The sequence below is a fragment of the Arabidopsis lyrata genome, assembly GCF_000004255.2.
Source record: "Arabidopsis lyrata subsp. lyrata unplaced genomic scaffold ARALYscaffold_1, whole genome shotgun sequence".
NCBI classification, from domain to species: Eukaryota; Viridiplantae; Streptophyta; class Magnoliopsida; order Brassicales; family Brassicaceae; genus Arabidopsis; species Arabidopsis lyrata.
Genome location: NW_003302555.1, coordinates 2,783,008 through 2,805,325, shown reverse-complemented (window position 1 = coordinate 2,805,325; position 22,318 = coordinate 2,783,008). Strand labels below are relative to the sequence as shown.

Below are 22,318 nucleotides of genomic sequence, written 5' to 3'. Positions count from 1 at the left end.
TTACTTTATGATGACATGCTGTTAAATCTGAGACTTAGCTATATATGCTACTAGATGCCACAAAAAAAAAAAAAAATACACCATTGCATAATAGACAAGATCCCACCAAAAGTGTAATAGAGAATGATGATGATGTGCTTTATATGGCATATGGGGCTTGCCGTCTAAATTATAAAGAATAATTATAAGAAATTATTTCTTTTCATAAGCTTAATTTGCCCCAATAATAACACATCCATCTTTTTCATTAGACACTAATTCGTTTTGTTTATTTTGACAAAAATGTCTCTAGAGAGAGGCACGTATAACGTGAGAGAAAGAGGAAGAGAGGGATAGAAGTTGAGTGTTTGATGGTGGTGAGCTTCCATAAGGAATAAACGGCAGTGTGGACTTAAGATTTCAGACTTATGATTTAGATTTTGTGATTAAAGATTTCTGAGTTTCAATGAAATTTATGACAGCGGTTTACAATTAATTTAGATTTTGTCATTTTGTGATTAATTTATATGGTTTAGATAAGAAAACAAAAATAGATGATGAAAATGTGAAAACCAACAATGTTATTATAGGATAAACACGTGCTTCTAAAAATTGTAAGAGTTTTGAATTCTTTTTAAAAAACAAAACTTATAAAATTTTGTAAGATATTGTTATATACTGAAAACATATATATGTTAATATGTTATGTTTCTTCACCAATATCTTATGGAGTAGATAGTTTTTTCTTACAACTCCGGTATAATTTCATAGAACTTTTTCTTCGTCTATATATATATACAATTATTCCATAGACGCCTAGGAGAGGAACCTTATAGGCGAAGAAACGTCCCCACTCAAACCCTAAAAATGGGAATCGCAAATAAAAATAAACCATAAATGAAGTATAGACGCGTATACACATGAAGAGATGAGAGTGGAATTATACAAATATATAGCAAGCATAAAAAGAACCGAAATTCCTTTTCTTTTTCTCGTTAAAAAAGCATTTGTTTCCCTTTAATTTGTCTTTGTTCTCCTTCTCTCTTCTCACTTTCCTTTTTGATTTTGTGCTCTCTTCGCGTTTCTCTTTGGTCATCTTGCTTCCTCTCTTTCGTTTTGCCTTTCTTATTTTTGATTCCCCCACCAAGTTTTTTTTTGCTGGAGTTCTTTCCCTTAAAGATCCATCAAACTTTAATAAAGAAGGAAGAAGAAAGAGATAATAAAGGGTAGAAGGAACAATGGCTTTCTCATCTAATTGGTCACAGGTTTACTTCTTTGATCTTCCATTACTAAATGTTCTCTCCTCTTTCTCTCTTTTTGTAATTTTTCTCTTAAATTCTTCATTGATGTTTTGATTCGTTTTAGTAATAATTTTGATTCATTTCCAAAAGATATTCCTATTCCCATTTTCTTTTCTAATCCGCTTTCTTTAAAATTCCAACATCTATATATATGGTATTTCTTCCTTTATAAATACGTATAATATTTCTATAAATTATTACACCAGTGCTGAGAATTTGGGTTTCTTGTTCTTTCTTTAATTTGGATTATTTTTTGGTTTGGTTTGGTTTTGCAGCCTACGAATTCGAATCATCAGCATCATCATCAGCACCAGCTTCTCGAAAATGGAAGTATAATTAGTGGCCACGGACTACTCTCTCACCAACTTCCACCTCTCCAAGCAAACCCTAACCCTAGCCACCAATATGTCGCTACCTCTGCTGGTCTTCCGTCGAGATCGATGGCGGAGAGAGCGAGGCAAGCCAAAATTCCTCCACCTGAGGGACCCCTAAAGTGTCCTCGATGCGACTCTAGCAACACTAAGTTCTGTTACTACAACAACTACAACCTCACTCAGCCTCGTCACTTCTGCAAAGGTTGCCGTCGCTACTGGACACAAGGCGGCGCCCTGAGAAACGTCCCTGTCGGTGGAGGCTGCCGGAGGAATAACAAGAAGGGAAAAAATGGAAATTCAAAATCTTCTTCTTCTTCGTCCAAACAGTCTTCTTCCTCGGCCAACGCTCCAAGTCCTAGCTCAGGACAGCTAAGGACAAATCATCAGTTCCCGTTTTCACCAACTCTTTACAATCTCACTCAACTCGGAGGTATTGGTTTGAACTTAGCCGCTACTAATAGCAACAACCAATCTCACCAAATCGGTTCGAGTTTGATGAACGATTTAGGGTTTCTCCATGTTGGAAATGGACGAAATACTTCAACTCCGATGACGGGAAACATTCATGAAAACAACAACAACAACGAAAACAACCTGATGGCATCCGTTGGATCCTTGAGTCACTTTGCTCTCTTCGATCCAACAACGGGGCTATACGCTTTCCAGAACGAGGGTAATATCGGAAACAACGTTGGGATATCTGGTTCTTCTACTTCAATGGTTGATTCTAGGGTTTACCAGACGCCTCCCGTAAAGATGGAAGAACAACCTAATTTGGCTAACTTATCTAGACCGGTCTCCGGTTTGACGTCTCCTGGGAATCAAACAAATCAGTACTTTTGGCCCGGTTCGGATTTCTCGGGTCCTTCTAATGATCTCCTGTGAGATTTATGTGTTTTTGTCGGATCATTAATGTATGTTACGACGTGAAGATTGATTAAAAGGACTACGAACGGTCAGGATTAACTGCATGCAGAGTATATGCTCAGGACGATGATCGTGGAGAAGTACTAGGACAAACTAAAAGGTATCTTAATTAGAGATTGTGGTTTAAAACTTCGATTTGTTTGTATTGCGTGATTTCATGGTTGATCTGATTCTGAAGTTGCTATATATGTCTCAATACATGTGTGTAACAGTCCAATTTCTATACTCTTTAGACTGAGTTTCATTAAATATATAATATTTGCTTGTTCTATCTAATTCTACTCAAATTTCCGTTTAAAACTAAATTATGATGGCCTATATATATGTTTCCCTTACCAAAACGAAGTGGAACATTACTAATGATATATCGTTTATTGATTGTTCTTATGATATATAAATAAGGATTGTACATAAAGTAAAAGGGTTGTTGCTGACAAAGGAACTTGATCATATAATTCCGTGTCTCTCTGGATGCTATGTTTTAAAACTCCCAAAATACTTTTTTTTCTCATATTTTTAGGAGCTTCTTTTTCTTTAACAGTCTTCCTGTACGAATCTGTGTGTCTGTGTGAATGCACGATCCTCTATAAATATTCCTTAATTATGTATATGCAAACATGAAACATGTATATGTCTACGTAGGTATTATTAAATCAAGATTAATAAACTTTCTGCATGGATTGTAGCGTACTTACGTATTTTTTCTTAAACCTATTTAGCAAAAAGTATACTAGTAGGCAGATCTCCAGATATGAATGTTTATATGCATAATACACAACAAGCTAAAACCAACCTATTTGTATTGTATTGCACTAGTTTGGTTACTGATTACAGCTTTACTGTAACTAATTAAGTAGGGGACGAGTATCTCTTGGGTTCTGTGAGTAGTAGGGTCTAATGTGACAACTTTGGCGTCTGATTGATTATGTGCAATTTAACAAATTTATTTCGAAGCAACGTTGTATTGGTATTAATTTGCAATGAAAACAATAATTTTCCAATGATACAACATAATGGAGAAAACGTTAAAGAAAAGATTGGCACGGAAAACAATGCAGGGAGAGATTTGTATATCCATCCATTGTATCCAACTTTTGTGTTTAGTCCCACTTTTTAACGGTAGGGCTAAAATCATTTGAAATGCTTTTTTGACTGTACTTTTTTTTCTTACTTACACTTTTTTTTTATGTTTTCTCCTTTTACATGAGTAAATAATTTAAAATAGGAAAAGAAAAGAATTTGGGAAGAAAAAATATATGGGATGGGATTACATGATATATGATCGCATAAGTTGAAAACATCTTACTAAACAGTCTTAGTTTAATTAAAAGAATTTAGTAGTCTTTTAACTTATCAACAAATATATAAAAAAATTCTGTTAACTTGCTACAAAAGAATATGTAAATATGGGCATCTATTTGCATTTGGGAGAAAAACTTAAAACTAGTATTTAACCGTATTTTGACTCAAACATGGGAGAATAATGGTGATGGTGTATTGATATGAGTTCAAATTAGAGTTAGAGTTGTTGAGTTCAAAAACATTGTAAGAATAAAGAAAATGATAGAATTAGCAAATATATACTGGAGGTTTGAATAGAAAAATGGAGTGAGATGGAAGTAGATATCAGTTGAGATCATTATTGTTAGTAAAATGGAGTTTTCGCAGATATTGAGGTGTTGGAAGCCGGTGTTGCAGAAAATTATACTCGTTACACTAATTAATGTTTGGCTATTGTCCTGAAGCATGGTCACTCGTGTATGAGTACTTACCAAACGGTATTGCATCCCCTCTGTCTTCATGACTCCAAACTGATCACATCCGTATATGGAAAAGCTCTCTCATTGGCCTCTGAAGATGTAGCTGCAGTCTGATTAAGTTGTTGAATGAGTCAAGAAGTAATACAAGAGTTTGTCTGATGGAGTTGCTGAATGATTCAAGAAGTAAGTCAAGATGCGACTGTTTTTGTGTGAGAGTCGGTTTCTAGAAGGTTTGAGAAAATATGTTTGGAGCGTGTTTAGAGGATGAATCACAAAGGAAAAAGGACTTAAAGAGATTTGGAAGACTTGATGAAAGTGGAGTTTGGTGAGAAAAAAGAAAAGTATAAAAGGAAATTTACTTTTTCTTATGGAAATTGGAAATCTTCTCCTATGGTGATTAAGAAATCGTTTTGGCTATATAAGGAGGAGCTGAGAACGTCTTTGAGAAGCAAGAGAGCTGAGGCATAGAGACAAATCATTGAGAGCTTTCAGAGGGTGTGTGCGACATAGTTTCGCGGTTTTGTGCAACTTAGTTTTGCGGGTTTTGTGCTTGTGTGATCAAGTGGTTTTGTTTAGAAGTCTAGGCTCAAGGGGAGTTTAGCTCAGGGTTAGGTTATCCTGATTAAATCTAGACTCAAGGGGAGTTTAGTTAAGGGTAGAAATTATCCTTAAGGTTTCACGTTATAGAAGGGAGCGGTAAATCAAGAGGGTTGGGCTTGTTTTACGCGTTTGCGAATTGGTTGTAATTTGCTTTCTTGTTTTAGTGAAATCGAAATCTGGACTTGGTCCCGGGGAGTAGGAAAAACCGAACCTCGTTAACAAATTTCTTGTCTCGTTTACTTTCTACAATTTATCTTACCTCATCCGCACTTACAGCGTCTTCGTTAAATACCAGCCTGCAGATATATTCCAAAAGCACATACACGGATCAGTTCAGTTGGTTTGGAAATCTTAACTCCTAAATCTGACATTTACTCATTTGGCATTATCATCTTGCAAATGCTCACAGGAAAGCCGCCTGTTGGGGAAGTTAACCTCAATTTTGGATATAAAAGCAGCTTGCAGAAGGCCAATCTTTTTGGCTGGACAACTTAATTGCAAACATCGGCTTATGGTGCTGTGAAGCTCACAGCAACGACAGACCTGATCTAACACTCTCTCTTGAGAGGGAATTTGAGCAGTTGCATGGTTCCAGAAGAACGAGCTGTGCCATACTGCAGGTAAATTGATGCATTTTCATCAATACTCTCACCTAATAGAGTAGAGTGTCTCATCTAGATAATCAGGTAAATTGTTAGCATTTGCCAATCTGAAGCTAAGTAGTCATGCCCAACCACGGTTTACGCCTTGCAATTCAAGATATTGGCTCTGCAATTCTTGGAAATTGTACATACATTTAACTCTAAGGATCTACTTGTAGGATGTAACTATGCAGGATGTACAAAAGGCAAACGCTAATTAGGCCGTTGGATAGACGGACGTTAATTGATTGTTGATGTTGACCCAACGCCACTAAAATGGACTGTTTCTTCACTACAAAACAACAGTTATTCAAAAAATACGTTGTGGAAGTAGTCAAAATAAGCCAACCAAAAAGGTTAGAAACTAAAAATGGACAGCTAAACAAAGGTAAAAAACAAGTTAATATTCAATCAATATTGTGTAAACCAAGTGTAACATAAAGACAAGAAGTTACATAAGGGTAGAATATAAAGACAAGAAGTTGCGTAAAACACAAAGATCCAAATTTAATAAAAACCAAGTTCCCTGAAATGGAAGGAAACAGTAGAGAAAAACAAAGAGAGGCCAACAGATTTGGTGAAACAAAAAAAAAACAGAGAGAGAGAGAGTGACTTAAATGGTAGGGAAAGTGAATAACTTCTTGAACCACTACTGCTACATACTCATTATCTCATACCAATTACCAAACATCTTTCAATTCCTTCATTTACTTCTCTATTCACATACAGTTAGTAGTTGGAAGAAACTTACATTCAAAGAACCAAACATTTGACCTCTAATTTATGATACACTTGGACATCTAAATAGTTGCCAAAACTTTTTTTTATTTTATTTGCTGTTTATCAACATTGTACATGATTCAGAGTTGATGAGAGATCGATCTCTTTCTCCATGAACATACCAATTTGTTGTTGTGTCTATGCTCATAGCGATTTGTTTTTTTATACACAAGATTTCCACATTCTTCCTTCTAAAGAGATCACTACTATTGAAACATCATCGTGATACCGTCTTCGTTCACCTTGTGGTATCTCTAGTAATTCATGGAAATCCATACCTACAACATACAAATAAAACATCTATTAAGATAATCGATTTTTTCGGACAGAAACACAATGTAAGAATGAATCTTCACCGTACCAGCTTTCTTAGCAGCTCTAAACAAAAGCTCTTGTACAACGTGTTGAGCTGGATCCCCTTCAGGTTGTAATGTGATGAAGAGCTCAACCTCTGAAACCGCTTCTTCGTTTGTGAAGTATTGGTAGAGACCATCTGATGATAGTATTAGAAACCTGTCCTTGGACCCTAATCTGTGGTGGTAGAGAGACGGTAAGCAGTTGATGTATGGAGACTTCCCTACGTAATCAATTTGGAACATCTCAAGAAGTGCATTGTTCCATTTAGGCTGAAAAATAACATAAAGTGTCAGTAATTAGATTGAGATCACACATACTCAAATATCATGACTAGGGTCGATGAATATTCGTACCTGCTTTAGGAAACCAGCACCAAACGCTCTTGTGACCTTCAAGGAGCCTTTAACTCGTTCATTCGTCACTGCGGTAGCATCATCCGGATGCTCGTTTCTGATCCTCTCAACTTCCTAAGAAACCACAAGAACATAGCAATAAGTAAACAACAAAATTCAGATGCATTGAACAACGGATACCATTGTTTTTGTTTACTTACTTCTTCTATATTGGTGCTGTGATCAACAGTGAGCTGAAAAGCCGATAAATTCGGGACTAAAGATGATTGATCTCCTTCACAACCTTCCAAATCATTCATCATCGTTTCTTCGTTAATCCGTTCCAAGTCCTGTCTTATCTTAGCTAACCAGTAATCCGGTTCTGATTTCTGACCAAGCACAGCTCTACTATCACCAACATTCATCACATAAATATCTTCACCTTTCATTAACATCACAAGCACACAAGAACCCATTAAAGCTAGTTCAGGATTTTCGTCGAGCATCTTATCGGCAGTATCTAAATACGCTTCCTCTGTTTTCCTCAGAGCTTGTGACAGAGCCTCTAAAACTTCCGAATGATTCGTTAACCGATCCGACCCACTTCTCCGACTGATCTGTTCCTTTAATCGACGGTCAAGATCTCGACTTTCACGATCCCATTCACATCTCCACCATCGATCACAAGTATCATTATATTCCTGATTTGAACAAGATTCGTCTCCGTTAGACCTTTCTAGATCCTGAGATTTGGATTCGACATTTGAATCGTCCCATAATAAGCCTTTGAGCTCCCGATGAAGCACAGGATAAAGATGAGAGAGAAGATAATCCGGCGCATCTGGACCGTTGAATCCATCGTATATTCCGACGAAGAGCCAACCGTGCTCCTCAGAAACCACCACGTGTACTCGATCCTCACCGGCTTTTCCCTGAGCCCACTGAAGATTCTGGCTTTCGAGTGAAACGTCGTCGTCTAAGCTTACTTCGCTGCTAAAGTTCAAGCTATTCACTGTGAGATTCTCGTTGTGCAAATTCCGGCTCTTTTCTGACCTAATTCCCCAGTTATCGGAATCTTTAACGGATTTGATCGGAGCAACGATCGAGTTTTGCCCTCTTGACATCGTCTTCGAGATTGCTCTACGGAGGATCCGAACTAAAGATCGTTTTCTTGACCCGACCCGTAAAGCTAAACCATGAGAGAAGCTCCGTTGGAACTGATGATGATTATCGGAGTTTGGCTTATCAAGCGGACCTGAGAATAACCCGACCCGATCAAGAGGACCCGACATGAATCCTCTCTCGATCGGACCTGAAAGGAACCCTCTTTCGATCGGACCCGAACCTAACACGATCGGACCGGAGCTTTTGGGGATCGGCTGCAGAGGGATTGACGAAAACGATGTCGTGCTCTCGAATGCGGCGGCGCGATCGATGTGACCGTAGGGATCGTAGAGAGAAGTTGAGAGAGGAGTTGCTGTGTTGGCGCTGACGGAAGCGCCGGAGATTGTGCGGAACGTCGTCGTCGTTGTATCTTCCTCTGAATGGACTTTTGAAGAAGTGATTAGAGTCGGGTCGGGTCGGACATAGCAGAAGGAGTGACCTAACCCTTCGTCTAAAGGATCCGGAAGAAGAACGGAGATGTCTTTTTGCCGGAGACGTTCTCCTCCTCCGCCGCCTGTGAAACATATACGCAGTTTTGTGACTCCGTTACCCATCAAGAAACGTTTTTAATTTCAAATTTTTTTTTTTTTTTGGATTTTCAAAGTCAATAGAGGATTTGGGAGAATTCAAGCTGAGATTGATTGTTCACCCATGGAAGAAAATCCAATGAGAGGGAAAAGAGAAGATGATGAGAAGAAGTAAAAGAGAGAGAGAGAGAGAGTTGACTTATGTGCAAAGAGAAAATGATTTTTCTAGTATAATTAATTATCTGGGAAAGGAATAAAAGAAAAAGAAAATGTAAGAGATATTATTCGAGTTTTGTCTGATTTAAAATCTGTGAGAAGGAAAACAAAACATAAATTGGTGTCAACAGAAAAAAGTGTGACGTCGAAAACAAGTAAGAACGCGAGAGAGGCGTTGACTAAAAGAGTCTTTAACTCAGGGGTTTCTATTTAAATGGGGAAAGATGCTGCTATAAAGGACCACTCTCACACAAATGCGTGCATGCACGCGATCGTTCTGGTGAGTACCTTATGAGAGGAGTCGAAGACAGTCTTCTTCTTCATGCCGTGCGTGTGTAAGAAAGATCAATACGTTCTTTAAATTGTAGAGGTGTTATCTATACGTTGGTAAAAACTATCCATCCATCTGTTTATGGTAATAGGTGCTAACAAAGTTACTAGCGCAAATAATTCAAAAGAGAAATCACTTGGAAAACATAGTTTTTCAAAACCAAAACGGGTCATTTGAAAATACTACACACGGTACACGCTGCCTTCAGATCGAGCGTGGGCTTACGCGTGAACTCCAATTGCAAGTAAAAGACTTTCTTATAAACTTAGCTGCGGAAAACTAGGAATGGCCAATTAAAGAAGTTGTTGTTGATAGATCTTATGGGCTAAGACAAAAAAAAACTCTCTAAAAGTCAAAAGAGTGTGCCACAAATTCTCTCATTTGTTTTCGTTTCGGCAATCGCCGTTGGATCTCGTGTAATACAGTGGATCAGATGGGCTAAGAGCCTACCACGTGTCATATTATAACTGAACGTCTTGCTTTCTTCAATCTCTCGTCAACTTTCATAATTCCTTTCTCCCCCACCACTCTCGCCCTCTCTTACGTCATTCATGTTATAAAATATTTGGACTTTAATTTTCTTCTTTTGTTAACAAAGTTTGTGTCTTTAGTTCATTTTTTTGAGTTTGGTGGCAATATTCATTTACTTTGGTTGGGGCAGTTGTGATCATTACTATTCTTAATCACGCCAATCCAACTAAAGTCTTTGACTTCCTTTTCTTGTTACGTTTTGTTTAAGATTAATTTGATAGGAACATACTGCTTATTAGAATATCAAAAAAAGTAACAATATAATATACATATAATTCGTTTGGTAGCGGCCACTTGCTAACGAAATGATCTAAATCTTCTTTCTTTCTCATTTCCTTTTGAATATTTGGTAGTCGAAGTTTTCCTTCTACTCGGTTAAATACGAAGCGTGATTAGGGTTTAATTTTCCAGGTAGGTCAACCTTGGCTTTCAAGTCAATTCTGGCTTGCATAGTAATATTTATATATAACTTGATAAACAACATTCTATTATCATTTGACAGAATTCATTCAGAGAAAACCTAAGCAGCCCAAAAGATGGCCTACCTCCCATACAGAGAATATCAACAATTTGCCACAGACACAAAGTAGCCTAACAACTAACGTAACTACTCATCCTTCTTGGGTTGTTCACATACTTTACCAGCGCAATTCTAGAAACCGTTAATATATTTAACTTGGTTACCCACAAGATATTTGATACGACATCTTCTGGATCGGACCTTTTTTTTTTTTTTTTAATGAGCAATATATATATCCTAGTATAAGTCATATGAATTTATTCTAATGATTTTGAGACGCTTATGGACTTTTGAAACACTTATGCGAACTTTCAGAATTTTTAAGCACCAAAAATAGTTAAAATTCCGCTTGTGAAAAAGGTTTTCCATTTATAGATGAAGCTCTAAATTGATAGAAAATAAGAAAATGAGTTAACTATCATTTTGCGGTGATTTAATGAATTCATGATTCGATCTTTTAATAATAATATATACACTGCCTCAAAAAACTAATAATAGATACTCTTTAAATTGATCATATTTGCATAGAAAATACTAATACATACTATGAAAAATCATCAAAACATCATATAAAAACAAACGGATAGAGTACTTAAATTATTTAATATCAGAAAATAAATATTTACAAGAGAACATTATTTAAAGTATTAAAATTTCTGAAATTGAACAAATTTCTAAAAAGTTATTATTATTTAAATAATTTTTATGAAATAATAAACGTGTACTAACAAAAGAAATTATACGTATAATTTAGTAATGAAAAAGATAAGAGAAACTATTTTATTAAATTCTTATTTACAAGTTGAAAAGTAGTAGATACTGAATTAATATAGAAAAGTACATGTGTTACAATGAGAAAAAAAAACAAATTATTTCATGTATTTCTCATGGCGTGTGAGCGTTATATATAATAGATGAAACAGACATTTTGACAGTTTTCTACAAGTAGACCGGGCCATAGTTGGCGGGTAAAGTAGAACCACAAAGGAGAACGAAAAGTCTCACTTTCTTCGTTCTTGTTCATGGTCTTCCTCGTTTCTTTCGTTGCATCAACCCCTCTTGAGGGTTTTTTTGTTGTTCCTTATGTTCTTCTGTTTGTATAACATCAAACAATTTTGTTGGCTCAATCACTTCCTTCTTCTTGTTCTTGAATCTTGCACAGGTCAGTTTCTACCGTATAACTCTTTAACGGCTTTTATTCTTCTCTTGCTTAGGTTCATCAAAATGGAACAAGAAAGATGATTTGTTTCTTTGATTTGATTATATTTGATTGGATTTTGAAGATTTCAGACTAGCTACTAAGTCTCTGGTCTGACTAAATTTGTGTGTGTTTTTTTTAATACGTCGCTGTTATTATCCTCTGTCTTTCAAATTGCTCAAAAATCGTAATTTAATTTGTAGATCATAAGATTCGAAATGTGGAAGCATTTGAAAAACGAGAATTCAAGTCCAAAAGATGGCAAATATAATCACAAATCAGGATGGTTAGCTGGAATGCTTCATGTGCTTGACTTTCACCATTGGAGAACTAAGAACCGACCAATTTGTAAGCACCATCTCTTAAAATATTTTAAAGGAATTTTCAATATTTAAAGATTGTTGAATGGTTCATTACTCTGTTTTCATAGGTTGGAAGACCCCAAGAACCCATTCCTTGATGCGTGAAACTGAGGAACAAGAACCGTTTCTTGATTCTAAGGAAGGAGATTCAAAGATGCTTAATGTTGCTGCAGATAATAAGCCAACAAGACAGGGAACAAAACCGAAGAAGATGATGGCTACGAAGCAAGTAACTGAGTACGTGGATTTTCTTGAAATATTGAGAAAGGAAGATGTTTTTGTCAAGATACTGAAAGATCGAGTCCAGATCAAGTCTAATCCAAGAGTTTTGCCCAAGTCAGGCTCGTTTCCTATCTCAGGCTCTTCTCGTCCTGCTAGGATCGAACACAAGCAGAAGGAGAATTGGTATGCTCCAAAGCAAAACGGTGCCGTTTTAACTTTGAATGTTCCAAGAGACGCTTCTCAAGAGCACAAACCAAACTCTCCTTCTCATGGCTCAGCTGATGATGATCATGGATTTAACCACGCTGTTATAAACGGATTTAGAGAAATTAAGAAGTTGATCAAGAACGCACTTAAAGACCGAAATCACACAAAGAAGAAGAAGAAGGTTTCGGATGTTCCAAAAGATGATTATATGGGGAGATATTCTCAACTCTTGGAGCAGAGTTTTAGAAGAGAAGGTGGTGAACTGCGTTCTAAGAGCTTAAAACTATCATATGAAGAGAAAAAGAGCGATTCAAGAGATAATAAACCTCAATTCTTCAGACGGATTTCGTCCTTGTCCAGCCTTGAAGTTCTTGGTTCATTTCTGACCGACCTTCCAAGAGACAGTTCTACTTCCAATCTGGAACCTAAGAAACCTGTGGACCAAGATACTAACTTTGGATCCAAGAAATCTGTATTGTTATCCGAATCTCTGGTAAGAGCAGAGAAGGAAGAGAAATATGAGGTGCAAGAGGAGAGAAGCCAAGAAAATCACCTAGACAGCTCAAACCAAAGAATAATCCTGCAACAAGATCAAGATTCAGCTCCTAGTGCCGATGATACTGTAGAAAAGACAGAGACTTTACTCCCACAAGGTAATATCTTGAACAAAATAAGGTCTTCACTGTTTGATGAGAGAAAGGTACTCAATTCTATGGATGCTTGTTCTACAGGTTTAGGTCTAAGTACTTCAGAGATTTACAACCATGAAGAAGAAGATGAAGATGCCTACTTCTGTTACGTAAAGAAGGTTCTAGAAGTTTCAGGCTTCCTCGAAGAAAAATGGCACTCAGAGGAACAACCACTGAATCCATCACTGCTTCACGAACTCGAGATACACGAAGAAGTAGTGAACGACAAAGAGCTTCTCTTTGATTTGGTTAACGAGGCAATCGTCGAGACTCAAAACCAATCACAAATATACTTCCCCAAAACATATCCATATGGAAAACGTTATCTTGATGAGGTATGGGGAAGAGTCGAGTGGAGCCTCTCTGGTTTAGGAGCTGAGAATAGAGATCGTTCATTGGATGATATTGTGGGAAGAGATCTTCTTACAAAGAGTGATGGATGGATGAATCTTCAAGGTGAATCTGAATGGCTTACTCTTGAGCTTGAAGATCTCATTTTTGATGATGTTTTAGATGAACTGCTTTGTGTTTATTAGTAAGTTACAATTACAAAACCCTTTTTTTGAATATCTCAGGTAGATTTTTGATATACATGTATATAAATATGTGTTTGATACAAAATTCAAGATTTCTTACAGCTTGTAAAATAGTGTGCCTAATCAGTCCCACATTTTTTGATGAAATACAATTTACCTTATTAAGAATTTTTATTTGCCAATAGCAACTTTTAAATCAGAGTTTGTAATTGTCATTTAACTAAACAGATCTTTTCATTTAATGGGCCGTTGTTACTTTATTGGGCCGAGCCTATTACGTTAAACCCTTAGCCATTGACTCGGTTCCGTCTCCGACCACCACCGCGGCGTCTCCCCGAACGATAAATTTCCTCAGCCGGACACTTTCCTGTGTCTCCTCATTCTCTCAGGTCGCCGGAGATCCATCGGCAACAAGTTGATGTGGCTAACCCGGGCGATTGTTTCCGTTCGATATTTGGGATCTTACAAGAGACCTCAAAAACCGCCATGGATGAGAAATCCAGTGGTATTGTACTCAGACTTTTCGGAGAAGAAAGGGAAAGTTGCTCCTTTACAGGTGAATTCATCATCTATTCACTTAACCCACAAATAAAAACCCACTCTTTTGCTTCACTCTCTCACTGAATTTCTGATTTGTGTGTGTTGTTGTGGTGCAGGAGACTAGAATGAGAGATAGGTTTACTCTGTACGCACGCGGCGGTGAAGGTGGTAGTGGTTGTTCCAGCGTCCGCCGGAGCCGTGCCGATCGCTATGGCAAACCTGACGGTACTATTCCGAATTTTGATAATACAGAATTGTTGAGTTATTCCCAATCTATAGTTATGTTTTAGGTTTGGTATACTTAGAATTGAAATACTCTTTTGAGTGATTGATTGATTCAAAAAATGTTTTATGTTTCATGTAATGTAATTGAGGATTAGTTTAGGTGGAAATGGTGGGAGAGGAGGTGATGTGATTTTAGAATGCACACACGCAGTTTGGGATTTCAGTGGATTACAACCCCATATTGTAAGTATATGTCACTCTTTTCGTGTTTTCGGGGATCATGTAATTTCTCTTAGTTGGTTATATCAATGAGTTTTGCAGAAAGGTGGGAAAGCTGGACATGGAACTTCCAAGAACAGGATAGGAAACAGAGGAGAAGACAAGGTTTTATTACATTCTCATTAGTTGTTTGTTCCTCTGCTTCTTTCTTTTATCGTTCGGGAATTAAGACATTGTTCTGTGCTTGTTTGTGTTACCACAGGTCTTGCAAGTGCCTATTGGGACAGTGATTCATCTTCAGGAGGGTGAGATCCATCTCAGGTGGAAAATGAGTCTCCCAAAGATTTAGATCCATGGGAACTTCCTGGCTCACTGGTTGAGGATCCTGCATCCGAGGAGACCTCTGATGTTCATCAGGAAACTATGCTTGAGTCTGTTCAAGTTGATGATACTGAGCAAGAGAGTTTAACCAGACATTTAGGCATGCCAAAGGAAGCTGATTTGGAAGACGACGAAGAAGAGATTGATCAAATCAGGTATAATGTTGCGGAATTAACACAACAAGGTCAGAGAATAATCATTGCTCGTGGCGGTGAAGGTGGTTTGGGTAACGTTTCCGCTACACGTTATGTAAGAGGCAGCAAGTTTGCTAAAACCGCAATCCGTCAAACCAATTTGAGGAGCATGGAGGATGATGCTGAAGATGATGATGAAAGGTCGAGTATTAAAGCCGGTTCGCTCGGTTCCGAGGCTGTTCTGATATTAGAACTCAAGAGCATTGCCGACGTTGGTCTTGTTGGGTTGCCAAACGCAGGGAAAAGCACTCTTCTTGGTGCGCTATCCCGCGCTAAACCCCGTGTAGGTCACTACGCCTTCACGACACTCCGTCCCAATTTAGGAAATGTAAACTATGACGACTTCTCCATGACGGTAGCAGATATTCCGGGACTTATAAAAGGAGCTCATCAGAACCGGGGTCTAGGCCACAACTTTCTCCGCCACATCGAACGGACTAAAGTCTTGGCTTACGTTGTGGATTTAGCATCAGGGCTAGACGGTTGTAGAGGAGTGACACCGTGGCAACAACTGAGAGATCTGGTGATGGAGCTTGAGTTCCACGAAGAAGGGTTATCCGATAGGTCGTCTTTGATTGTGGCGAATAAGATCGATGAGGAAGGTGCGGAAGAGAGACTGAAAGAACTTGAGAGAAGAGTGAAAGGAGTGAAGATATTTCCGGTTTGCGCGGTTCTTGAAGAAGGGGTGGCCGAGCTGAAAGATGGTCTGAAAATGCTTGTCGACGGTGATGGTGAGGGATCGGAGAGATTAAAATTGGAGAATATCTGTGTTGACTAGTTTACTTCAGTAATCAGTAGATGGACCAATTGAATTGGCTTGGAAAAGTGGCTCAACTATTGTGCAATGAAATATTTTCACGATTTTGTTAGTCAAATTTTTTTATGCATAACGTGATATAAGCTTTTTAAGTATGGTTTTACCATCTAAATATCTAATCATTTATCTAAATGCTTAATTAATACATACTTGTGGATTACTCAGCTGATTAACCTTTCATTCTTAGATATGGAGAAATGAGACACATCTTAATAATTAATCGCAAAAGTCAATACATATGTATTTGTTTTAGGTTACAAATAAAACCATTACACAGCAGGAACAAGTCAAGCTTAATACGCAACACAATGCCAAGTCTTTATTTCAACACACACAACTTATCTTAGCATCAAACACATATTTTCCCAGTTTCCCTGGTTTTAGACCATAATGTCTTCAACAGTTACAGCTTGACCCGCAGCTGCAGTTTGATCCGCAGCTACAGTCGTCACATTCCTTGTTGTAGTTCTTCTCGCAACTTTGTCACAAAAAAAAATAAAACATTCCAAAATTTAATAATTGATGGGATGAGATTAATTAAGAAATAAGCAGCCACATGCATATATATTATATGCATGTTAAGGTAAAGAAGAGAAAATCTAGGGAGCTCTTACCTGCAAGAATCACCACATTTGCAGGAGGAGCCACATCCACAGTTAGAACCAGCCATATCTCTTACGTCTCTTTGATTAAATTTTGTAGTTTGCTTTTTATCTTCTTCTTCTTCTTCTTCTGATACGTGATTTCAACAAAGGGAATGGCCACTATTTTATAGAAGAAGATAAATATTCGGTTTTATATCCACCATACATTTCCTGTATATATATATAACCGAATATATATTTTATATGAATTTTGTCAACCTTGCTATCTGTAAGCTTTAGTTTCGTATATGATAGGGTAAGCAAAAAAATTGTATATATGAGATGCTCATATAGCTTCAATTTCTTGTTGGACTTTATAATCCCTCTAGGTTTTAGTTTTTCTAATTTGGGCAGATTTTGAGAACATGAGGTTAGAAATATCCAAAAGTATCTCACCAAATTTTTTAATCACCATGTCATTTAACAAAATTACAAAACAATCTTTTAATTTAAGACAACATATTTATATTGCAAGTTGCAACATATAAAAACCAAATCTGAATTAAAAACTCAACATTACTGCAACTACTCATAATCTAAAATTAATGTCTCTTAGAATCCTAGATAAATAAAAATGTCACTACCACTTTTGATATTATAGGCCAATTTTTTGACTAAACAGGCCGGCACGTAGGAACTAGGAAGTCAAAAAATAATATTCAGGATTGGATTTGTGATGGAACGTAAATTCAACAATTCAGGACCTTGAAGGGGCAAGAAGACAACGAAAACACCAGCCCCAACCCTAGTGCATGTTACCATTGTATAATGACCCCATCTACGATTATTCCTATTTTCCTTTACGTAAAGTAGCGACGTTCGTGAATTCCTAAGAAGGTAGACTCTTGAATCAACTCAAACAAGTTTATGTGGTTCTTAAATATTTGGTAATAAAATATATATATATATATACTGTTTCCAAAAAAAATAAAAAAAATATATATATATATATATATATATATATATATATATATATATATATATATATATATATGTAAAATATAGGAAAAAAGTTTATTCCAACCCAAACTTTCGGCACCAGAGACAAATTAGGTTTGTTCAGAAAATCAGTCGCTCACGGCTTATGGACAGATTTAACACCACAAACTCATCATAATTTTTTGAGACAAAATGAAAAATGTCTTCTACGGTGCGTCGGTGCCACCCACCAAAATTTCGGTATAAAGCTTAAAAACATATACGAACTTCGACTAAATTCCATAGTTACGTAATCTTAACTTCGAATTCAACACATGCAACGATTGATGTCTGCGACAAATGCAATCAAACACACCAAATTGCTACAATTTTTTTTTAGTTTTATTCATGAAGTCGAGAAGAAAAAAATTATGAATTTTGAATGATTTCAATTTTCAATTTGCGCTTAGTCCATTTTTTTTTTTTTTTTTTGGTGTTAACTTAAAAGAAAAAAAAATCTTAAACGGATATTTAATCAGATATAATATATGGATCAGATTACAAGATTAATAAGTAGTAGAAGAACGTAGACCGTGTCCTGGGTCGTCGTCCAAATGACCACAGGAAGGTTTCAAAACAGATGACAAATACTTCTCATTAAATAAGTTTTCCTGACGCATATGATAACATTACTACAAGTCTACAAGGTTTAGAAAAAGAAAGGATAATGTTTAATATAATACACTGTATACATATGGAAAATATGAATATATTATTGTAATGTTTGACTGTTATTACATGAATAAATACGCTAGAAATATTAACATATTTTTCAAAATAGAAGTATATAGTAAGCAGATCAGATGAAATTAAGAGGCACGCTTCATGCCTCTTTTTTGGGTCGGCTGCCGTTTACAATTGACAATTGAGATAGTTACTCTTGTTGCGTGTACGACTTTTTTTTTTTTTACTTATTCGCCAATAATTTGACGTTTTCTATTTATTTGTTGATTCTCTGTTTCTTGCTAAAACTAACATTAAATTATTTTCTTGAATAAAGCTGAGCTGTTGGAACAAATCTAACATAAAAGAAAATAATGGGCAAGTTGATGCTATTCGTAAATTTATTTAGATTATATATAGTCTCGCTAGAAAGCAATCCAATTATCCCATATATACAATTTCTTATCTTACTTTGTCAATGTCATATACGTAACTAAAACTTGCGGAAATAGAAAATGCCACGTGTATGGTGGATATAAAACCGAATCTCTCTTTCTTCTATAAATAGTGGCCATTCCCATTTGTTGAAATCACAAAAGCATCATAAGAAGAAGAAGAAACTACAAAAATCAATCAAAGAGAAGTAAGAGAAATGGCAGGTTCTAACTGTGGATGTGGCTCCTCCTGCAAATGTGGTGACTCTTGCAGGTAAACCCTAGATCCTCCCTTCTTTACCTTTATTTGCATATATGTAGATGAGTTTTAATGGCTTCATGGTACAAAATTCAAAAATTATTATGACTCTTCTTTTACAATTGTGTTTTGTTAATAAACTCAAAAACATTTCGGTGTCTGTCCTGCATATATATGCATGTGGTTGATTAGTCTTTAATCTCATCATATTAATCTTTTGTTTGTTTGTTTTTGTGTGGTAAAGTTGCGAGAAGAACTACAACCAGGAGTGCGACGACTGTAGCTGTGGATCAAACTGCAGCTGTGGGTCAAACTGTAACTGTTGATGAAATTATTATTGTGGTCTAAACCTTATATATGCCAGAAAAATTGGGGAAAAACTGTGTTTTATGCTAAGAGATGTTGTGTGTGTGTTGGAATAAAGACGTGGCCGTTGTGTTGCGTAAATAACTCTCTTAAGCTTTGACTTTTTTCCAGCTTTGTATTTTCCTGTATGTGGTGGTGATGGTGTGATTATGTAATGTTTTCATATTCAACGTAAAAAAATATTTATGTGTATTGACTTTTGTGACTATTAAGATTTGTCTATGTCTGTAACCAAAAAAAAAGATTTGTCTATGTCTAGCTCCTCTGTTTATATTATTTTCTTATTTAGGATATATATATATATATATATATTTGCACAAAAAAAAAGGATATATATATATATATATATAAGCTCAATCAGCTAATTAATCATGAACAATTTAGGTAAATATTTTAATTAATTAATTTAAAAATCTAACGAAATACTAAAATTTAATTAATTAATTAAAAGAAGAGATTTTAAGTGAAGAGTTTAGTTAAAAATGTATTATATAAGTAAACCATGTACTTACTTATCGGGCCTTAAGTGTTGAAAGTTTACGGGCCAGTAAGGTCCCAAAAAGAAGAAGAAATGAGATCTATAATTGCGTTGGTGAGGCAGCGAGAATGTTTCGGTCAGGCAATACGTCGAACAACTTGCGTGCCATCTTCGCTTGCGGTGAATCAAACTAATTTCCAAGCTTCAAGTTTTCTCACTACCCTAATCTCTTCGAAGAAATCTCCGGAAGAGACATCATGTCTCGGGTCGGATGTAGAAGAAGAAGAGCCCAACAAGTGTTTGTCTGTGAGAATCGAGAAGCTCCCAAAGGGCGTAACTGTTGGGTCTGCGTTACAGAGCTGGATGGGTGATGGGTTTCCAGTTCATGGTGGAGATGTTTATCACGCTATTAATCGATTGAGGAAGCTCGGACGAAACAAACGTGCCCTTGAGGTTCGAATTCTTACTTGATTCTCTCTTCTCTCCATAGCACTCGGATTGTTGTATCAATGTGGTTTTGCCAATTGAACTGAAATGAGAATGCTACTTAGTCGAAATGAGTTTCTTTTTGTTTATATGAAGATACTCTTGAATGTGAGCTGAAACATTTTTGATATGTTGGGTTCAGTTGATGGAGTGGATAATCAGGGAAAGACCTTACCGTCCCGGTGAGCTAGAATACTCCTACTTGCTGGAATTTACAGTCAAACTTCATGGCGTCTCGCAAGGCGAAAAGCTTTTTACCCGTGTCCCTCAAGAGTTTCAGAACGAGCTTCTTTACAACAACCTTGTGATTGCTTGTTTAGACCAAGGTGTCATAAGGCTTGCACTAGAGTATATGAAGAAGATGAGGGAACTCGGCTATCGTACATCCCATTTGGTCTACAACCGTCTTATAATTCGCAACTCAGCTCCCGGACGAAGAAAGCTAATCGCGAAAGACCTTGCGCTCATGAAAGCTGACAAGGCCACTCCTCATGTCTCAACATATCATATCTTGATGAAGCTTGAGGCTAATGAACATAACATTGACGGGGTGCTTAAGGCCTTTGATGGTATGAAGAAAGCTGGAGTTGAGCCGAATGAGGTTTCTTACTGTATATTGGCTATGGCACATGCTGTTGCGAGGTTGTATACAGTTGCGGAAGCCTATACCGAGGAAATAGAAAAATCTGTCACGGGGAATAATTGGTCGACCTTAGATATATTGATGATTCTATATGGGCGTTTAGGGAAAGAAAAGGAGCTAGTGAGAACGTGGAATGTCATCAGAGGGTTTCATCATGTTAGATCCAAGAGTTACTTACTGGCAACTGAAGCTTTTGCGCAAGTAGGGAACCTTGATAGAGCGGAAGAGCTCTGGTTAGAGATGAAAAACGTAAGAGGACTCAAAGAAACTGAGCAATTCAACTCTCTGCTCTCGGTATACTGCAAAGACGGTTTGATAGAGAAGGCAATAGGTGTATTCCGCGAGATGATGGGAGACGGGTTTAAGCCTAATTCCATAACGTATAGACATCTTGCTCTAGGATGTGCTAAAGCCAAACTGATGAAGGAAGCTCTCAAAAACATTGAAATGGGTTCGAATCTAAAGACGAGCAATAGCATAAGAAGCTCAACGCCGTGGCTGGAAACGACTCTATCGATCATCGAGTGTTTTGCAGAGAAAGGTGATGTTGAGAACTCAGAGAAACTGTTTGAAGAGGTGAAGAATGCAAAGTATAATAGGTATGCGTTTGTGTACAACGCTCTGTTCAAAGCTTATGTGAAGGCTAAAGTGTATGACCCTAATCTGTTCAAGAGGATGGTTCTAGGCGGAGCTAGGCCAGATGCTGAGTCATACAGTTTGTTGAAACTTGTTGAACAATATAAGCCCTGACTCAATCAAGTCTGGTCCAGTTTTTTTATTTGATTGGATGATAGTGACTTGTGGGTTTAAGAAGATGTTTGTAAAAGACTAAAAGTATAGTTAACTATACATCGCAGATTGCATCGGCGTCGTTCGTTTATCACCGTTGTAAAAATTTGAGTCACTTGCCAATTTGCCATGGTCAAGGAAGAAGATTCCTGGGCTAATTTGGGCCAGGCCTGAAAACAGAAAGAAAAAATTGGTAAGTTCATATGGGCCAAAAAGTAGTAAGAGAGGTTTCGTGAGCAACATGATTCAACAGTGGAGGTATATTGGCTATGGGAAATGCTGTTGCGGGATTTTCAGTTACCAACTTACTAACTAGGTCACGGGCTCGAAGGGAGCTGAGCTAGCCGCGTACGTTGGTTGATTGAGCCGTGAAAATAAGCAGCTTTTTACCGACGCGGCACCACGTGGCGGACATGCTTTTGCGTGGACATTGGACCCTTGTCTCTCTGGGGTCCTTCCGATGGGTCAGACTAGCAAAAGTCAAACCGTCAAATATTCGTTCACACTGTCACATCCAATCAGACAAATGGTAAAATACATCAAAACTCTTTTTCTCTGTTTTTTGTTTCATGGACTACCACCAAACCATCTATAATTATATATAAACAAAACAAATAGTCTGACGGTTGATTTACATATTTATAAAAT

At 37.0% G+C, this 22,318-nt stretch overlaps 6 protein-coding genes across 10 annotated transcripts; 5 read left to right on the top strand and 1 right to left on the bottom strand.

The window, feature by feature from the left end:
• Window positions 1-846: 846 nt before the first annotated feature.
• LOC9325718 (dof zinc finger protein DOF1.1) lies at window positions 847-2,857 on the top strand. 3 transcript variants are annotated; one of them, XM_021013097.1, is made up of 2 exons: window positions 847-1,274; window positions 1,556-2,857. In XM_021013097.1, the coding sequence occupies exons 1-2, from the start codon at window positions 1,218-1,220 to the stop codon at window positions 2,537-2,539; spliced, it is 1,041 nt and encodes a 346-aa protein (XP_020868756.1). In that variant the 5' UTR covers window positions 847-1,217; the 3' UTR covers window positions 2,540-2,857. The 3 variants fall into 3 exon arrangements, with proteins under 3 accessions (XP_020868756.1, XP_020868757.1, XP_002892410.1); XM_021013098.1 differs by having other exon boundaries at window positions 849-1,244; XM_002892364.2 differs by lacking the exon at window positions 847-1,274 and adding an exon at window positions 1,287-1,434.
• Window positions 2,858-6,262: 3,405 nt separating this feature from the next.
• On the bottom strand, window positions 6,263-9,048 carry LOC9328472 (probable protein phosphatase 2C 4). The gene is made up of 4 exons (XM_021013096.1): window positions 7,273-9,048; window positions 7,073-7,186; window positions 6,724-6,988; window positions 6,263-6,640 (listed from the first exon to the last, which is right to left on the bottom strand). The coding sequence occupies exons 1-4, from the start codon at window positions 8,767-8,769 to the stop codon at window positions 6,525-6,527; spliced, it is 1,992 nt and encodes a 663-aa protein (XP_020868755.1). The 5' UTR covers window positions 8,770-9,048; the 3' UTR covers window positions 6,263-6,524.
• A 2,180-nt stretch (window positions 9,049-11,228) lies between these two features.
• Window positions 11,229-13,701, top strand: LOC110224931 (protein TRM32). Of its 3 annotated transcripts, XM_021012798.1 has the most exons (4): window positions 11,237-11,502; window positions 11,742-11,886; window positions 11,969-12,982; window positions 13,061-13,655. In XM_021012798.1, exons 2-4 carry the CDS (start codon window positions 11,757-11,759, stop codon window positions 13,552-13,554), a joined length of 1,638 nt encoding a protein of 545 aa, XP_020868457.1. In that variant the 5' UTR covers window positions 11,237-11,502; window positions 11,742-11,756; the 3' UTR covers window positions 13,555-13,655. The 3 variants fall into 3 exon arrangements, with proteins under 3 accessions (XP_020868455.1, XP_020868457.1, XP_020868456.1); XM_021012796.1 differs by having other exon boundaries at window positions 11,229-11,502; window positions 11,969-13,701; XM_021012797.1 differs by lacking the exon at window positions 11,237-11,502 and adding an exon at window positions 11,528-11,649 and having other exon boundaries at window positions 11,969-13,701.
• Window positions 13,702-13,853: 152 nt separating this feature from the next.
• On the top strand, window positions 13,854-16,022 carry LOC9328471 (probable GTP-binding protein OBGM, mitochondrial). The gene is given in 6 exon segments (XM_021012799.1): window positions 13,854-14,110; window positions 14,211-14,319; window positions 14,480-14,562; window positions 14,641-14,703; window positions 14,801-14,846; window positions 14,849-16,022. Coding segments are annotated over 6 exon segments (1,482 nt in total). The 5' UTR covers window positions 13,854-13,972; the 3' UTR covers window positions 15,892-16,022.
• A 2,778-nt stretch (window positions 16,023-18,800) lies between these two features.
• LOC110225450 (metallothionein-like protein 1C) lies at window positions 18,801-19,482 on the top strand. The gene is made up of 2 exons (XM_021015243.1): window positions 18,801-18,923; window positions 19,153-19,482. The coding sequence occupies exons 1-2, from the start codon at window positions 18,868-18,870 to the stop codon at window positions 19,232-19,234; spliced, it is 138 nt and encodes a 45-aa protein (XP_020870902.1). The 5' UTR covers window positions 18,801-18,867; the 3' UTR covers window positions 19,235-19,482.
• Window positions 19,483-19,738: 256 nt separating this feature from the next.
• On the top strand, window positions 19,739-21,761 carry LOC9328470 (pentatricopeptide repeat-containing protein At1g07590, mitochondrial). The gene is made up of 2 exons (XM_021015231.1): window positions 19,739-20,205; window positions 20,381-21,761. Exons 1-2 carry the CDS (start codon window positions 19,846-19,848, stop codon window positions 21,629-21,631), a joined length of 1,611 nt encoding a protein of 536 aa, XP_020870890.1. The 5' UTR covers window positions 19,739-19,845; the 3' UTR covers window positions 21,632-21,761.
• The last annotated feature ends 557 nt before the right edge of the window (window positions 21,762-22,318 follow it).

Coding starts and splice junctions, on each gene's coding strand:
- LOC9328472 (XM_021013096.1), bottom strand. CDS start 8,769: ATGGGTAACGGAGTCACAAAACTGCGTATATGTTTCACAGGCGGCGGA. Junction 6,989..7,072: donor GTGCTGGTTTCCTAAAGCAG/GTACGAATATTC, acceptor GTTATTTTTCAG/CCTAAATGGAACAATGCACT. Junction 6,641..6,723: donor TAGAGCTGCTAAGAAAGCTG/GTACGGTGAAGA, acceptor TGTATGTTGTAG/GTATGGATTTCCATGAATTA.
- LOC9325718 (XM_021013097.1), top strand. CDS start 1,218: ATGGCTTTCTCATCTAATTGGTCACAGGTTTACTTCTTTGATCTTCCA. Junction 1,275..1,555: donor TTGATCTTCCATTACTAAAT/GTTCTCTCCTCT, acceptor TTGGTTTTGCAG/CCTACGAATTCGAATCATCA.
- LOC110225450 (XM_021015243.1), top strand. CDS start 18,868: ATGGCAGGTTCTAACTGTGGATGTGGCTCCTCCTGCAAATGTGGTGAC. Junction 18,924..19,152: donor AAATGTGGTGACTCTTGCAG/GTAAACCCTAGA, acceptor TGTGTGGTAAAG/TTGCGAGAAGAACTACAACC.
- LOC110224931 (XM_021012796.1), top strand. CDS start 11,757: ATGTGGAAGCATTTGAAAAACGAGAATTCAAGTCCAAAAGATGGCAAA. Junction 11,887..11,968: donor AACTAAGAACCGACCAATTT/GTAAGCACCATC, acceptor CTGTTTTCATAG/GTTGGAAGACCCCAAGAACC.
- LOC9328470 (XM_021015231.1), top strand. CDS start 19,846: ATGAGATCTATAATTGCGTTGGTGAGGCAGCGAGAATGTTTCGGTCAG. Junction 20,206..20,380: donor GAAACAAACGTGCCCTTGAG/GTTCGAATTCTT, acceptor TGTTGGGTTCAG/TTGATGGAGTGGATAATCAG.